The sequence below is a fragment of the Notechis scutatus genome, chromosome 3 (assembly GCF_049901735.1).
Source record: "Notechis scutatus isolate UNSWTSFEM ecotype Mainland chromosome 3, rNotScu1.2, whole genome shotgun sequence".
NCBI classification, from domain to species: Eukaryota; Metazoa; Chordata; class Lepidosauria; order Squamata; family Elapidae; genus Notechis; species Notechis scutatus.
In genome coordinates, this window is record NC_142011.1 from 102472087 (window position 1) to 102489927 (window position 17841).

The window sequence follows — 17841 nt, forward strand, 5'->3', positions numbered from 1 at the left end:
CTCTCGCGCTTTCGGCACACCACAGCAAAAAGGTTCGCCATCACCGGCGTAGAAGATGCAACCTTGTTGACCGTGCTTCATCATATTCAACTTCACTTGCCGTATGCATCACTCTATAAATCCCTTCTAATTTGTTAGCAGAGATATCCTCCGCCACGAAGAGATCAATGGAGTTTCACTAACAAGAAATAATGGGTCAAAGAAAATGTTACTACACGAGACTGGCTGTAGAGAACATGGTTTAATTAAAGGCAAAGCTGAGTTCAGCAGCTGCAGGTCTCGCACAGACAGACAAAAACACAAAAGAAGCTTACGACACAAACCAGTTTTCTCTGCTGGGGGGGGGGGTTTCCCCCCTTCCCTTGAGGTTCTAGCCACGGCAGGGCGTGTGTGTAAAGGGGGGATGGGGAAGGGAGCCCTGCCTTGAAGATTCAGGGAAAAAAAAAAAAGAGAGAGAGAGAGAACATTCCAAACACCAGATTTCTCATGCAGAAATGGGAACCTATTTGGGTCGGGATTCTGGCACAGTGGAGAGTGTGAGATCACGAATCTGGTTAGGTTGTCTAGAGTGCAAGAATCAGTGGCTGTTCAAACACTGGAATGTTGTAGCTGCTGGGGTGCACAGCTCAAATACGCAAACTTGGGGGAAAGGGACAGGGACAGAAGCTGGCTTGGGAGGGGGCAGGGTGCCAAAGAAGCACAACTAGGGCAAGAACTTCATCCATGAGGGGGTTTGATATTTTTTTTTTAAAGTTTTCTAAAGAAAGTTTTTTTTTTTTAAGCAATATAACCCAGAGCAGCAACACTGCTTGCATGGGGAGTTCAATTCCTATCCTAGAGAGAGAGAGAGAGAGAGAGAGAGCATGACCTCATTCAGCTTCTTCTTTTTATATATATAGTCTATTTGGGGCTGCTCCCCGACTCCAGTGTCGCTTGTGGACCCCAGATGTGCTTTGCTCTGCAGCTGTTTTTTGTGGCTCACAGATCCTGAACTGATACACATACACATACATACTCCTGCATTTGCAACGGTTTAAAACATTTAGACTGTTTCCTTAGGTACCCTGGGAAACAAAAACAAAAAAATTTTTTTTTAAAAAAAAAAGGTAAGGGGGGGGGGAAGTGTCCTTGTTTCCTATGCAAGAAGAGTTGCAGCCTTCCTTCTGCTCAATAAATATCAAGTTCAACCTTTCCCCCCCCCGTTTCAGCATCCTTATAGGAGCAAGTGGACTGACGGCTTCTCTGCAGGGGGTCCCCTCATAGGGATCTTGTTGCCTTGAACTTCCATTCTGAAGCTGGAACTCTGCGATTACACGTGTGCGCGAACCTGCAGACATAGACTTACTGGCAGAGGAGATTGCCTATATTGTCCTGTCTAATTCCTTGGCTCCCCGTGATCCTGCTAGAATTTGGTGGGATGCTGCATATGAAGAACAGAACTACAAGCAACCGAGCAGAGTTGGGGGGGGGGGAGACTAGAAAAAGGGGCCGGGGGGGGGGGGGGAGAAAAAAGGAAGAAAGACACAGAAAGCTTCTACCTACCTACATAAAGGAGTCAGGCTGTGAATGCACAGGCCAGCTTTGCCATTTCATCAGACTGGTCACTACGCTATCGTAAAATGTACAGGAATCTGAACCACTTAACTTAAAAACCCCATAGCAGAAGTCTGCTGCCCTGAATTGAGGGCTGGCAGTGGCCACTGCACTTTAGTACTGCTGGAATCCTTCACCCATTCACAATAGTCCAGACTCAACCTTTGAAGAAGAGGTGGAAATGACGCCGGAGGGACCAAATTCTCCTTCGTGAAACGCCTTACCTAACTCAGGAGACCAGACACACTCGCCCTTCCCGTCAATTTACCACTTACCCAACTCTGGCTGGCTGGACCGGTGACTCGAGGGGTGCTACACACTGACTACAAAGCACGTTTGTGTATGGAAGAATTCAGTGTGATCTTACTACTGAGACAGTAATAATTCGAAATTTAGACGTTGAGGAATAAATTTCAACTACATTCTCAGTCAGCAAAGCTATAGGTAATAGATTCCTACTAGGTTCCCCAAAACTGAGGAAGAGGATCGAGAAGTTCTCAGTGGCTTCTCCCATCTGCTCTTCTTTCCCATCTTTTATTTTCCCACATGGCTGGGCACATGCACGATGGAGAAGGTGAGAGGCGGTGATATCAGGTTACCGTGAAGATAAACAGCAGTCCCTCTCTCCCTCCAGAAGGCCCTGGTGGGATGGGAGAGTTCCTGGTGTTGGTTTTCCATTGCACTGCATTCATTTTCGTGCATACTCAGTGGGTTGGTGGAGCACTTACACCCTCCTGACATCAAGGAACAGAAGAGAGGCTGCCACGCGCACAGAACTGTGTGGGACAGTCCTGTAAACCCAACATGCCATGATGTATGGAGCTTCCGATTGCAAAGGTTGCCAGCTCTTTTGTTCTCAGTGTGGTGGATTCATGGCACCTTGCCCACGTTGCTGCTTTTGCTTCTGCTGCATCAACAGTTGCTCCAGAGCAGAAGGTCCAGGATGCATCATAGAACTGGACCAGATAGACTAAGCAAAGAAACAAACATCCCATAAAGATGAAGTTGGAATCTGACACACAAAAAGGACATTACTAAAAACATCTCAAGGCACTGCTGATTTCCTCACTAACTTCTCTAGATTTTCCTATCTCTGACTTGCTGTTCTTCCTGGCACAGTATGGCTGAACCTACCCTTGAAGCATCGTAAAATACATCTGTAAGAATTTAAATGCTTTGCCACCACAACTTATCCATATACAAATGATAAATGTGATAAGCATATTGGGTACTTGAAGGTAAACTTATAAGGTGGTGCTCTGCTTATGACCATCTGTTTCACAACCATTAGAATTTATGACTCTGCTGGAAAACGTTCACACTTACAACCATAGCTGCATCCCCACAATCACGTTAGCACAATTCGGGCATTTGGCCACTGGCATGTATTTATGGCAGCTGCAGCATGCTGGGTTAATGTGATCACCATTTGTGACCTTCCCAGCCGGCTTCTGACAAGCAAAGTCAACGGGGGAAGCCTGACTTGCTGAACAATTATAGCAACAAAAAGTTGTGAAATCAAGCATGGTCATATGGTGACTCACTAAACGAGCACATTGTTTAGCAATGGAAGTTGTGGTCATAACTGTGGCTCTAACTAAATATATCTGTATAAGATGTACCTATCGATACACCTTAATTGTACATACATCACAGACAAATGGTTCACAATATCATTGCCAAATAGCAAGATTCAGAAAAATATCACCAAGGACACATCATTAACATTTCAGAATTTTGCCATATCTATTATCTAGTGCATAACCTGACAAGGACAGGATCAATACGCAACCCACCTTCAGACTTTCCATAAGCACAGTTGACGAATCCTCTATGGATGGGCCATGGGCTGACCAGGGACCGCTGTGGGTGCTGGTTGGGTGCCAGCTACTCTCTGAAGAGGATGATGTTGCTGGGAGATAGTCCAGGCCAAAGCCTCCCATTGCTGTAGGAGAGCAAGAGTAATAATAGGTAAAGGTCCCTGAAACTCACTGGAATTAAATGGACGCTAAGACCTTCCACTCACCCGGCTTATCTGTCTTCCATCGATCTGTTATCCTTCGATCCCTGTTGTCTGGAGTCCCAATGGGTCCAAAGTTGGAGAATGGAACCGAATTATGGTTGTGAGTTGGAGGAGAGCTTGGCAAGCTGCTTGGGTTGGAGGAGTGAGGAGACTGGCTGGCTGGTGTTGAATGATCTATGGAATTTAGAAAAAAGTCAAGTTGGTGATCTTCCTGATTTAACTTCTTTCATTTTATTTACGATTTTGGTTTTACTAATGTAAGATTTGTACTCACTTTTATTCATTATTAAACAAATATGGTAGAATATCACAAAGATTGCAAATGGGTTTTCATCTCTCTCTCTCTCACACACACACACACAGACCATACACATGTACTGACAGATGTAGAAATATAATGAGCAGTTATGTGCAGACATTGAAAGGAAATTTACTTAGAAAAGAAAAAGAAGTATAAAATTTGCTGAACAATTCAAAGGAAAACTTAACAGATTTAACAGATAATCCGAATTGGGAGGGACCTTGTAGGCCCAAGCGGGAGACCCTACACCATTTCTGACAAATGGCAGTCCATAGATCTTGATATCCTATGATGTTCCTTCAATAGTGATGGAAGGGAGATGCTGAGCAAGTGGTACACACGTTATCCTCAGGTGATATGCTATAGGTGATGAAGGGAATGTTGGAGCCTCACCTGAGCTGGCTGGAAGAGATGGAGACCATGGAGTACCTTCAAAAAGAGAATAAAGTGAAGTCTCTTGGTGAGCTACTGATGGTGTAACCTCGGCTTTTGTGCTGGCATTGAGGTTTTTCCCATAAACTTCATTGAACATGCTGTTTGGATATCTTTCCTATAAAATTGAAAGAAAGAGCACACGGATAAAAAAGGGATCAACTTGGGGGCCACACCAGACCAATTCAATACATTAGTACAGTACAGCAGGTATTAGTAGGATATGTCAATGTTGCTTTTATCCAATATTTCTGAAGTATAGAAGTAAGTGTACTTCAAATTGCTACAGAGTTCATAGTAAAGATGTCCAAAACCATTTAGCTTAAGAAAGACAGTAATTCATATTAAAACCCAGAGGTCTTTTTGCAAATTACATTTATCTATTTTAAATGATATGATATGGGGGATTAGATATAACCTAGCTATAAGGAATACTGCTTTTACTGCGATGCACTATTCTTGGCTCTTAAATGAAAAGTAAAAAATAGAACAATGTAACAGTACTATTCTATATACTAGGTTGAAACTAACAAATCAGATTGCAATGCCAGACAATCAATGTGTAAACATTTATTGATAACAGTTATTAAAACTGGAAGGGGGGGCAGTCAGTTCCTTTTGGTATCAGTAAGTAAGCAAGCAGAATGAAATGTGCTAGGGTAGCATATCTTTAGTTCTGTTTGACTGACGACACATATTGTATTGAATTGTTTAGATCTGGCAACTGAACACACCACTACCATGCCTCAAAATACACATGGCATTCTGCCTAGTTTTTACATAAGTTTGTATTGGCAGGGCATCTTCAAGCTGTTTGAGGAATCTGGGCACCACATACCCCCGAGAACTTAATATAAAGAGTGTTCAGGGAGAAGTTTATTTATTTATTTATTTGATTTGTCGACCGCTTACAAGATAAGAGGTATAAGTATAAACATGAGTAAGATTACAGGAAATAGGTACGAATAAATGGGGACAACAGGACAGGGATGGTAGGTGCACTTATACAGTAGCCCCTCTGCTCTGGAATGGCCTACACCCCAGGAGTTATGGTGGCTCTTTTGATCACATTCCAGAGCCTTTGGGATAAAGATGCTACTTAATTATAGGCAATTCCTCGTGGGACATATACAGATTTAGTCTGAATGCATGCTGTAATATTTTTCTTTTTAAAAAATATTTATTGTTATGTGGTATAAGCCTTCCAGCATATAAGTTCAAGTATCTATGTTTGTTTGTTTGTTTAAATGAATAAATAAATAGCTAAGTAACATAAGAGAAAATTCTAGGGTAAGTAGCATAAACAAGTATACATACACACATACTCTATAACAGGGGTTGCCAATCTTTTGGACCTCAGAGACCACCAAACTCATAATTTTAAATCCCGCAGACCACTAATATGAATTTTGACTGATGGTGGCTTGCTGACATTGGTGGGAAAGTCGGTCCCATATTCCAGAGCTGCAGTAGTCACAAGACTGGCCCTTTTTTGGATTTTCCCAGGGTCCTGGAGAATCCCCAAAAAAGTCTGCAGAAAAATTCCCCACCCCGTTTTCCTACCGATCAATCATTCTTTATTTGGGATTGCAGGATACTGTTCTCAGGAGGAGATAGAGAGACTTTTGGCTTCATGCAAGGAAAGCAGCAGAAGCAGCAGAAGTCTTTCTTTCTCTTCCCCAAACTCTGCCAGAAATGAGTCTTTGTAAGACTTGTCGCACCGGCACAGCTTCTTGGAGCAGGATGCCTTGCAAGGTCCCAAAGACTCATTTCTGGCAGAGTTTGGGGGAGAGAAAAAAGACTTTTGCTGCTTTCCTTGCATGCAGACAAAAGCAGAAGAAGAAAGAAGCAGAAAGAAGCAGCCCGGTGGCCAGGCCAGGCGCGTGGGGCATGTTTCCCCCCCTCCCTTCACTACCTCATGTTGTTCGCAATGCAAGTGACGCAAGCTTGTGTTCCCACGGGCCATGTGGACGGCACAGCCTTGTGTTCTCACGCAGCCTGGATTAATTTCTTAGCGGGGTGCTTTGGGGGTGACATTTCTCTGCGGACCACCAAAGTTTTCTTACAGACCACTAGTGGTCCACGGCCCACTGGTTGGCAACCACTGCTCTATAAGTCTATTCTCACAGCACTGGCTGAATTCAACCAGCCTGTAGCTCCTATGCTTGCTCTCAAGGTCTTTCAACTTGGGTAGCTTTAGTAAGCACCGCAGGATTGTCCACAGCAGGAAGCAGCCTGGAAGCCCACTTATTGAAGAGACTCCAGATGGGCTAACTTTGCTGCATTGTCTATTAGACACTTATTGAAGCCAGCCCATCTGGAAGCCTTCCTGCATATGGGCATAGAATCAACCTAAGTATTAATTGCCACCTGCCTGAGTAAATATTGTGGGCAATGGATCCTGAAGAAGGGAACTGATCATGCTGCTTGCCTGCATCTCTCTGGCACTGGCTAGTCCAGCTCCTGGTCTCAGAAGCAAAAGGATCTCTATTGCTTTCAAAGCAGCTTGGACCTGGTGCTTTTTTCAAAGCTCTGCTAAGCTATTTCTTCAAAGCCACACATGCTCCTAACAAAGTGACAAAGCTGTCTAGAAGGGAAAAAAAGAGAAAGTTATTAGTTACCTGATTAAGAGAGAAGCCTGTGAGCGATAGGAAAGATGGCGACTGTGACATCAGATCTGATGGTTTCTCCAACAATGATTTCTTCAGGATAAAGGAAAGAGAGCAATAAAGCTTGTCATTGACTTGCAAGTCAGCTAATATAAAAATAACAGAGTGAAAAGTGTCCTGGGGGTTCATAGAGCATGCATGAGAACAAGAATCATATTAAAGATCCTTGTATTGTATTACTTCCTTTACTTTATCATAGAGGCACTTAAAATAAATACAAATAATTTGATTAAATTGCAAATAATTGCAAATAGTGCAGTCAGTTGCATATGTAGCTCTCAAAAATGACAATTGATTTGGGAAATTTCATACTAAAACAAGAGGTTTTAACACCTCATGTGGTTGAAGAGCCCTAAAATTGCAATTTATCAAATTATTCTTTTGGTATGAATGTATGACATATACAAACTAATCAGTCTCTGCTCAAATATGAAGGCTTAATATCTGAATTAGTATTTCCATAACCATAATCCTAGTAGTATTTAAGATTTTATTTTTTTAAAAAAATACTGATGTTGCAAATAACTTGTTAATGAAATTAATAAATTAATATTAGCCAAAGTGAAGATATCGTGTTAAATACAATCTGATTAAAACAATTAAAACTGACTAATATGCAGAGCTGTATCTGCTTTCCAAGCCTGTTCTTGGATGTAGAAAAAAAAAGAGGAATATCATTTGAATGAAGACTACAGTTTCATTAGAAACTCCAATTTCATACAGCAGAAACAAGATCCTATATAATTTATCTCCAGAGGAAAGCATGGAAGTATGAGAGAAATCCTATAGAGTTGCTGGCTTTCTCTGTGAAAAGAAAATCAGAAAAAATTGCACAACATTGTATAACAATAATGCAAAACTGCCTAATTTGCATAATCTGGGGGAGTGAAAATTTCTGATTGGTTGGTGAAACGAATTAATTTTAAAGCCATTTTTTAAAAAAAAGATAAGTGGATGAGCTCAGGCTTCGTATCATAGTTTGGTTTTAATTGATGTCAGTTGGACACATATCTGCAGATAAAAAGCCACATACTCTCTTATAATGGAGGCCCTGCCCTGACATGTTATTAGGATTTGATTGGAAGGGATGTAATCAATGCCAGCTGCATAATTCAAATCATTAATCTCAAATGATACTGGGGAGATGAGCAAGAGTAGCATTCAGTCTAAAAGAATTACTGACAAAAATATTCTGCTAAAGTTTAAAAAAATCCTCAACATTGCAGGGATTACACACACACACACACACACACACACACACACACACAAATCAGCAAGCTCAATCCAGAACTGCAACTCCATAAACTCAATGACTTTCCTGAAATTTTAACCAATTCCCTTCTCTTTGCAGCCTCCTTTAGCAAAAAGAATCTGTTCTGGAATACTAGAAGATTTTTTAACGTAATACATTATTGGGATTTGCAAAGGAAAACAAGAAACGGCATCTCTTCCTTCCTGTTCCTATTCTCCTGTTCAGCAAGGAGGCTCCCGTGGAACCAAACTTCCGATGATAATGAAAGGAATTCCTTCATTTGTCAAGGGATCCAAGACATATTTCTAAATATTTAGATCTTTAATAACCTTCCATTCAAGAAATATGCCCAGTTACTGTGTTTACAAAGTAGAAACTGTTTCTGAGAAACAGTGGCATTTCTAAAGACCTGTCACTGAAAATAAATTTATACAAGATAATCAAGATCCTACAAAGCTGAACTATAAAACTTATTAACTATGCTTTGTGTAATAGACTGATGCTCTTGAGTTCTCTTTGCAGCTTCTCACCTAACCATGCATCTCTGATGTTGACATAAACAGTTCCATGTAGCTGGGCCACTATTTTAAGGGAAGTAGTTTTTAGCCAATTCCACAGGGCAGTTGTTGTATATAAATAAAGATATATTTCATATGTATATATGTGAAATGATCATATAGAAATTCAACCTCTAGGATCTAAAATTTACAGGGCTTCACTTTTCTTACCTTCCCATCAAGCATCCTAGGTAAATATATAATTAACAGGAAGGAAGAAATCCTAGTGATTTTATGACAATAGAATCTCTCTTTCTTAATGGTAGCATTTTAATTAGAAATTAGAATTTAATTAGAAAGGCTTTGGATTTTCACTAAGGTTGAACATGTATTAAGGCAAAGGATTTCTCTGCCTTTTGTGGTAAAATACATAGAATCTCCTTAATTAAGGACTTTTCTGCACTCATGACCCCAGGAAGGATACAGGTACATAAATGTCACATATACTTAAAATACATATGATCTTTATGTTAATCTATGATACTCTCAAATTAGATTTTTGAAAGATGAATCTACCAAGGGTTACTCCTTTTCCAGTACTAGAGAAAAATACTTTCTATCAGCAAAAGCTGGGAATGATAAGAGGGAAAGCTGCTATTTTCATGTTCCACATCTGGTTGACTAATGAAATTTGCACGAAACCCTGATATGGCTTAAAGCAGTTCTTATTGATTATATTAACAAATATGAGTATTTTTCATCCCAATCTTACTTGAAGGACTGTATGTCTCTCCCTGATAAATGTTGGAACAGCTTGGGTAGTCTTTAAAAAAGGAGATCAATGGACCATATGCAGACAGTAGTTTATTAATTTCTTAAGTTCATAGTTCTAATCTCGTAATGCCTATTTTATTGACAGTACAGAATGTAAAGGTATCTTCACTTTTCTACTAACACAGATGGAAAACATAACTAGAAGGTTCCCCGCAATCCAAGAAGGAACCAGAATTTGGATCATGTAAGATTGCAGCTTTCTTACACTGTGCTTGAATAAGAATTCTGGAGCAATAATGTGGACAGGTAGGTTGTAGTAGGCTGGCACACTTTCATTACCCCTAATTGAATAGTCAAGGTGGCCCATTTTTGTAGAAAACAGGATTTGGGGGGGTATGGTTCAAAATGGCCATTTTTCCAGTATTTACAAAGAATTGTGTGTTGGGCCAGAAAGGAGCAACCCTGACAGAACATTACATCTGTTTAAAAGCTGCTTTCTCCTATAAGATCTCCATTTCCCCCATTAAGACAATTTCAGCAAGGAATATAGATTTCAAACCTCCAACTGACCTTGCAGGGAGAAAAAAAAGGAGGGCAAAATTAGAGCAAGAAGCAGCAGAATTAAGTCAAATACATACAAAGAGGCTTCGTCCAGGAAGAGAGGCGAGAGGCCCCAGCAGTGCTGGGTAAAGATCAGGAGGATTAGAGAAAATCAGCTCTTCCTCCTCCTCCAAGGCAGCCAAACTCTTTAACAGGTCCGGAGGAAGCAGAGGGGAGCTCTTGGGGTCCTAGTGACAGAAAGGAGCACAGTGAGATGCAGCATGGAAAGACAAAGAAGTAAGAATAGCAACAGACAAGCAAAAAGTTTAAAAGCCCAAAGAGACCCCTATGAACAAAGGCAAGGCAAGGAGAAAGGGAAGAGAATGCAAAGATAGGTAAGCCAGCATGCAAAAACTAGTCAAAGAGGTAAAGACAAGAGGAAGACAAGATTCAAGGGAGAAAAGAGAAAAGCAGTGGCAATATAAACTTCTGTCACTGTTTTGTGCTTTAGGAATCACTTCCCTTCCCTCCATGTTTGAATGTATAGATAAACAAAATATCGGGACTGACATTTGAGGAAAATGTAGTCCCCACTGTCTGACTTAGCAAATGTGTGCAAAGTAAGTTGTTATTTATCCAGCATCTTAGTAGTTCTGTAAAGTTTAGACAGTAATTTTGCCCATAATGCAAGATATATTTATACCACCTTATTGATCAAACCTGGAAGATCTAGAGTCTAGATCTAGAATTTGAGAATTCTACCATATTGTATATACGTCTAGATCAGGGTTATCAAACTCAAGGCCTAGGGGCCAGATTCACCCCATGGGGTATTTAGATCTGGCCTGCGGGGCTGCCCTGGAAACAGCGGACTGGTCTGTGGTGCTTCTGCTAGCAAAAATGGACCCCCATTTTTTGGCTGCCACAGCCTCCTGCAACCCTCTGCTAGTGAAAACGGGGCTGTTACAGGTCACTCAAAGTGGAAGCAGGTTTGACTGTCCTTACGATGACCACACGCAAAGCAAAGTGGTTGGGGCAAGTTGTTTTTTCTAGGCAAATCCACCGTAGGCTTGCCCAGGCAAAGCTAGAACAAGTTTTAGAGTATTCCTACTTTGCATGCACTGCTATAAATATTTGTGGCTCCCTGTATGTTGCTTGCAACTTCCTAAGGGATGCCACTCATATTTTGAAAACCTTTCTATAACATAGAAACTGGACTTTAAAAAAATCACTGGAAGTTGTTGAAAGTTTTCAGAATGCTACTTGTGAGCCAAGCAAAGTCCTTCTTTGATCTTGAATATCACAGCTTCCCTCTTGGTCTATAAAAATGATCTGCCTTTTTCACCTGATCCTGATAACAATGTAGTTCATGACTGAAATATATAGTACCCTAGCACGAATACTTCAAAACTGTTACAGTTGGAAAAAAATCAAGCCTTAAGGTTATTGAAATTAATCTAAATATACAGAAGTAAATATGAAACAAAATATTACAGAGCTTTATGATATTCTTTTATAATATTTCTAGCAAACTCTCACGGGAAGGTCAAAAAAAATTACATATCTTTAACATATTTGCAACTACTAACAGGAAGCAATTGGCTCCTTGCTTTTATTTTTAAAAAGGTGATATTATATAGGAGTAAGGAGATTGAACAGTATTAGCTTTATCTCTTACCAGGGCTACCATCTGTACACTTGTGTAGATATCTTTGTCAGGAAAAACATAGGCATACATTTAGGAATGTTGTCTTATGACTTTGATGGACTGCTGCAGTTAATTACTTTTTTTAGAAGTGATTTTGTGCCTTGATTATTTTCCTGCACACATTGTTTTCAATAATAGCCCCCTGAGATTAGATTAGTTCCATCCCTTTTGATAAGTCCTCAAGACAAAGCTATGTTGCCAGTCCTGAGGATCCCAGAGACTTGCTCAGATGGTTCCTTTGTAGAGGCGGCCATTTTTATCCTTCTCCCATGTTTGTATTTTTCAATTTAATGATAATTATTAATATGGATTTTTATATTTTTGTTATTTATTTATTTATTTATTTATTTATTTATTTATTTATTTATTTAGATTGTTATGCACCATCCAGAGTTGCTTTTGGTGATTGACTGACAGACTGATAAACAAACAAACAAACAAATAAATAAATAAAGGCAGGGGGATTAGCCAATCTTGTTTCCTTGGTTTTAAGCAACTCTACCCTGCTAATGTGGAAATGCAGACAAGGCAGTATGAACTTTTATCCAAAATTTTCAAAATAACTCTTAACTGGTTATATCTACGTATTTTTCAGAGATTTAGATCTGCTAAACATATTTAGATTCATTTGGGGGTTTCTACCTAAAATTTCCCTGATGAAGTAAAGGAACAACTGACAGAAAAGAGATTTGTGTTTGCTTTCTCTATATTTAGGGAGTATCCAACTATTCAAATATTGATTTATACAATCTTAGAATGACAAATGAGAATAAATAAATTACATTTTAACTGGAAAGTCTTGGAAGAAATCCATGCCCAACTTGGACTTTAGAATTTGCCACCAGATAATGATCCACTCCTCTTCTCTTGTGACATTTTAAGTTTTAAAAACCTTACGTTGGATATCAACATTATACTACAAGCAAGCAGTATCTTATGATGTTGCTAATTATTTCTTTATATATTGCAATGTATACATATGGCAAAAGATGCTGGGGAAAGAGGGAAGTGAAGCAAAGCCTGCCTAAACCATTGTATGACCTGTATCCCTTATTCTGGTAACTGCAGTAAGTTGCTTTCCAATTCTCACATTTATTATTCTGTTCAATAAAATGAATGGAGCTTTTGTTCTGCCTGCCTTCCCCCAAAATTATTGGAACTGGCAGGAAGTTCTGTAGTCCTATCAATACTAAGTATTCTCCATCAGCCACTAAGACAACAGGCAAAGTACCATCCCTGCAGCTATTGGCTGGTCCTAATGAAGGGGAAGGAGAGGAAAGTCAGTTTATCACATGCTGCTGCTGTTTGGCAGAAAAGTTGGCCATCATTTTGTTAAATCTTTGCTATGGGGAAATTAGATTAATGGGTTATACAATGCAATATGTTATACATTTTCTTCCACACATATAGCAATCACTCAATTCCCTTGAGGCATATTCAATATTACCCAGAGTATCAAAAAGTATGGGAAAAGTGAAAGAAATGTAAGAGGAAAAAATACAGATAACACTACTTTATATCACCTTGTCTCTTGATAATTTGCAACCTTTGCTTCCTCCACATTTATATCATCACTTCATTATTGTTTATCTATTTCAGGCAAGTTGTTAAAACAGATGGACAGGCATACAGATAGCTGTTTAATGTGTCTGTACACTGCATACAACCCTGCAAAGTTGAATCTTCAGTGTTTATTCTTTTATTTGTTTAGCTTTGCAGTGCATTTCTCTGAAAAAATATAAGAAAGATGCTTTTCTGTATTTTGATTTACAAAGCGTATATCATGAAGTGAAGAAGTCTGAGTTATGAAATGTTTGGCACATGCAGAGTTGCAGATTGGATGCTGAATGTGATAAGAGCTGTGTAAGATTAAAGTAAAGCATTCATGAGCATGGTTCAACACTGAGCAGGGATCAAGAAGAAAAACGTGTGGCATCCCCTTGGTTATTTAATGCACTTATGGATATAAATGTAGAAGAAATGCGCCATCAGAAGTATGTGAGTTAAGGATGTGGATACACATGTACTTTTGAATGCAGAGAATGCAATGCTGTTAGAAGAGAACACTAATGACTTGCTGAGAATTGAGGAGTGTAGATCTGAATGTTAATGTAGCAAATGTTCAAATTTGACAGGAAAAAAAAGAATGAAAAATGTTAAGTTATACTTAAATGGCAAAAAAAACTAGAGCAATAAACTGATTTATGGGTACTACGTGTGAGATGTGAGAATGGATGAAGAAATGTCATGGCATGTAAATGCAAGTAGGCAGCTACTAAGTATTTATTTATTTAATTTCTATAGCTACCCATCTCAGCAGGTATCTGTCAAAAACAATTAATGTTTATCGAAAAGAAGCAGAAATGGCTCATAGTGCTTCTTCTGTCCACTTTTTTCTATGAAAGTAAGAGTTGGGTATGTCAGCAGGAACATCAACATTGAATGTAGTGGGTGCAGATTACTTAAGTGTGGGAGAGTGTTGTCTAAATGGGCATTAAATTAATGAGTGTTGAATACAAAAAGTAAAAGTCCAGTAGAAAGAAGCAAATTGAACTGGCCTGGTGACAGGGAGAATGAATGAGGACAGAATCACAGAACAAATATATGAAAAGCGAATCGGTCAAAAGGAAGGGAAAAATCATGAGTCTGTGGCTGGATAGAATGGATAAGATCTTCAAAAACAAGTGAAGTTTAAAGAACAAAAGGCAGTGGAAAAAATAGTGTGTCTTACTTTATTGTACTCCCTTTCTCTTCTTTGTATAACACTGCTTATTAAAGGTGAAACTGTGTAACAGCTAGATACTAATGTATGACTTTCAGAGAACTGTTGCCAAATGTATAAACGCATGCAAGTGTATTTAGGAAAAGTCACAAAGTAACAGCACGAAAGTGTATTTTTGCTGTTGTTGGTAGACCATGCAGAAGTAAAGCTATTGGTGTTTCTTGTTTGCTGACTGATAATTGGTAAGCTCTCCTGGGCACATAAACCAGAGTCCAGCAGAAACTACTGGTGCCCCTATTTAGGATCCTTTCGTCACAAAACCCTTCACTATCTGTCTGGCCTTATTCCTCAATAAAACCCTGACTGTTTTTTACATTCGTTCAGCAAAGCCTTCTTTAGGATATTCAGTCTAGGATTATAATCTCCAAATTGCCGAAAGGATTCCATTCAACTCTCCTTGTCTCCTTGTTCCATCCCACTTTTATTTAGTGGACAGATTAACATATCCAGGTAGTCTTCGATTTGCAACAGTTCATTTAGTGACTGTTCAAAGTTACAATGGCACTGAAAAAAAGTGACTTATGACTGCTTTTCATACTTAGGACCTTTGTAGTGCCCCATGCTCGTGTGATTCACTGGTTCATACTTATGACCATTGCTGGGTCCCACGGTCCCGAGACCCCCTTTTGCAACCTTCTGACAAGCAAAATCAACGGGGAAGCCGGGTTCACTTAACAATTGTGTGACTCGCTTATCAACTGCAATGATTCACTTAACGGTTGTGGAAAGAAAGGTCATAAAATGGGGCAAAACTCACTTAACAACAGAAAGTTTGGACTCAATTGTGGTCATAAGTTGAGGACTACCCGTCCTTTTACAGCCAAGAAACTAGGGAGGATCTCTTCTGACCCACTGGTCCCACCCAAATTTCTACGTGGGGCTATGTTACCTTTTATCTGACTGTTCCCTTGGCTGTGTTTCTTCACCGTTTCCAAACATCATTCCCACATACATTACATACATACACTACCCTACCCTACCTAAAGAATTGTTTTAAGGGTACTGTTGTGTTGGTTATTTTAATATAAATATTTGTTTGAATTCTGAGCTGATTTTATTGGATTGTTCTGAAGTTATCCTGATTGGGTTTTGATTTTGTTATGTATTGTGCTTTCATGCAAAGGAACAATTATGAACAACATTTCTGTTTGCTCCACTGGAACACAGCATGCCTGAAATATTCCAGTGAGGTGTTCTAAGTGGGATTATTTTGTTCTGAGCTTAAAACAAAACAACCTGGGTGTATTCTGGTTTCATGAACACACTGCCAGTTAACTCTTTATAAGAACAGTAGAACTGTGGAACCATTGAGCCAGAAACACAGATTCACCCAAGTAAAACACTATAGGAAGACATGACTGGCCTACACACCACTCTGGTAAATCACCAGAAACTGTCCATTTTGTGAAACTACTGCCTATATTCTGTAGTGAACTCTTAAGTTTACCTCAAAACCCATCCTCGGCATTGGGTCCTGCTCTGGGCGGAAGACTCCTTGCTGACGTTTCCCTCTGCGGTCCAGGTTGGCTTGTTGTTGTGCCATCACAACCCGGTTATCAGCCATACCATAGGAGTCCCAATAAAATTCTGGCATCTTGACCTCTGAGGGATTCTGGTTATATGGCTCCATAGGGAAAGGCTTCATTTTCTTCTCCAGAGGCTGCTGTTGTTGCAGAAGGGGAGGCTGCAAGGAGTGTTCAAAGAGTTTCACGGGATCCTGGCCCTGAAGATAGTACGGCTGCTTCACAGGCATGATCTTCCCCAATGGGCCTTGGACCTGAGAGGGGTTCCAGAGCTGCTTGGAGGAGTCTCCCTGGGGATACTAAGAATAAACACACCAGCATTCAGTATTATCAGTAATACACACTCTCGGGATAAGAGATTGGTTTTAGGATCCAGCAAAGAACCATAGAACAAACTGAATGTGATATGGATGTCAAGTATGCTCTGACTTAGAATTAAATAACAGGGTTGAAAACTCAAGCATTACAGGATAACAAAAAACCCTTTTTCTCTTCTCTGAGCATACGCTGTACACTGAATGTATTACCTTATTACAAAAATATTTTCAATGCTGAGCATGTTAGGCAGAACTGCACATTCAATTCTACAAAGCAAACTTCCAAAGTTTACAGTTTCTTTTTGAGATTAAAGTTTTCAGAGCTCACAAGCCGAGAAAAGCTAAAGAAACCTTTTAGCAGAGACAAACGACAAGACTAGTATTTTGACATTAAGATTCATCCATTAATAATTTCTCATCTTTCAATCAAGACACAATGTTGCAGCTCTGCAAGCACAAAGGTGCATATTAAGTTGTAATCCTTCAATTATTTTTCAATAATACCAATTTATCATTTATAAGGCTAGTCATGTCATACTTGAGAAGAAGCAGCAGGAAAGCTTTTATCAAATATAATCTGGACTATTTTGAGTCCTCTCACCTAAAAAAAGAGACATCTGATCATTAATAAATGTTCATTCTGATATTGTTCTGTTCTTGGCCTTCAACTACATTCCTAGCTTATTCACCATATTTTGTCTGTCTCTTTCCCATTGACTTGTAAATTCCTTTTCAGCTTTAGTGGTTGTACTTGCCATTATAACATTTACAGAAAGGCCAGCATTGCAATCTGTGTCGGAGTCTTTGCATTACTTGAGTACAAAAGGTTTGGAGCTCTAACCCTCTCTCCTCTCTCAAAATTAGCAGAGGCTCACCTGCTGGAATCCAGAGTGGTGTGGAGGACTCTTCCCTAATGCCTGCACAGCTTTTGTTGGGGACTGTTGCTGCTGCTGTTGCTGCTGCTGCTGGGCGAGAGCCTGGACCTGTAGCTGGCTTGCCGATGGGGTTGTTGCCTGAGCTGGTAAGGATGCAAGGGTCTGCTGAGAAGGGGATGGAGTCTGTTGAGGTCCCTGGTTCATTGGGCCTGGTCCAGAGGGCCGCTGCTGGCTGTAAGGAATGTGGGATTGCTTCCCAGCTTGCACCTGATTTCCTGCAGGCGAATGAGCTGCAGGCTGAAGAAAGGTTCCTGGGACAGAAACACCACCTGGGAAAGTATATCCTGAGCTCATAGAGAAAGCCACAGGAGGAGGAATAACGTAGGCAGGAGGTGGGAAGCCTTGAAAGGAAGAAAGCACACCTTTTAATAACTGAAACCTCAGATAATAATGCCTGCCTCCTCTTCTAGATTAACCACTGAGACAGATTACGATGGGTCCTTTCTTTACCTCTCTGATCCTAGTAGCTAAAGAGAATCTTCAGAAAACAAAGGT

General features: G+C 39.9%; 1 protein-coding gene across 2 annotated transcripts in view; it reads right to left on the minus strand.

Moving 5' to 3' along the window:
- Positions 1–348: 348 nt before the first annotated feature.
- SMG7 (SMG7 nonsense mediated mRNA decay factor) overlaps positions 349–17841 on the minus strand; it is a 63357-nt gene continuing 45864 nt past the window's right edge. Inside the window, exons 16-23 of one of the 2 annotated variants that reach the window (XM_087960855.1) lie at positions 17287–17687; positions 16019–16393; positions 10180–10329; positions 6971–7051; positions 4311–4467; positions 3620–3790; positions 3390–3538; positions 349–2563 (exon numbers count right to left, since the gene is read on the minus strand). In XM_087960855.1, coding sequence (XP_087816981.1) covers positions 2450–2563; positions 3390–3538; positions 3620–3790; positions 4311–4467; positions 6971–7051; positions 10180–10329; positions 16019–16393; positions 17287–17687 — 1598 coding nt within the window. In that variant the 3' untranslated portion in view covers positions 349–2449. The remainder of the gene's footprint in view (positions 2564–3389; positions 3539–3619; positions 3791–4310; positions 4468–6970; positions 7052–10179; positions 10330–16018; positions 16394–17286; positions 17688–17841) is intronic. The other variant, XM_087960856.1, reaches the window with a different exon arrangement.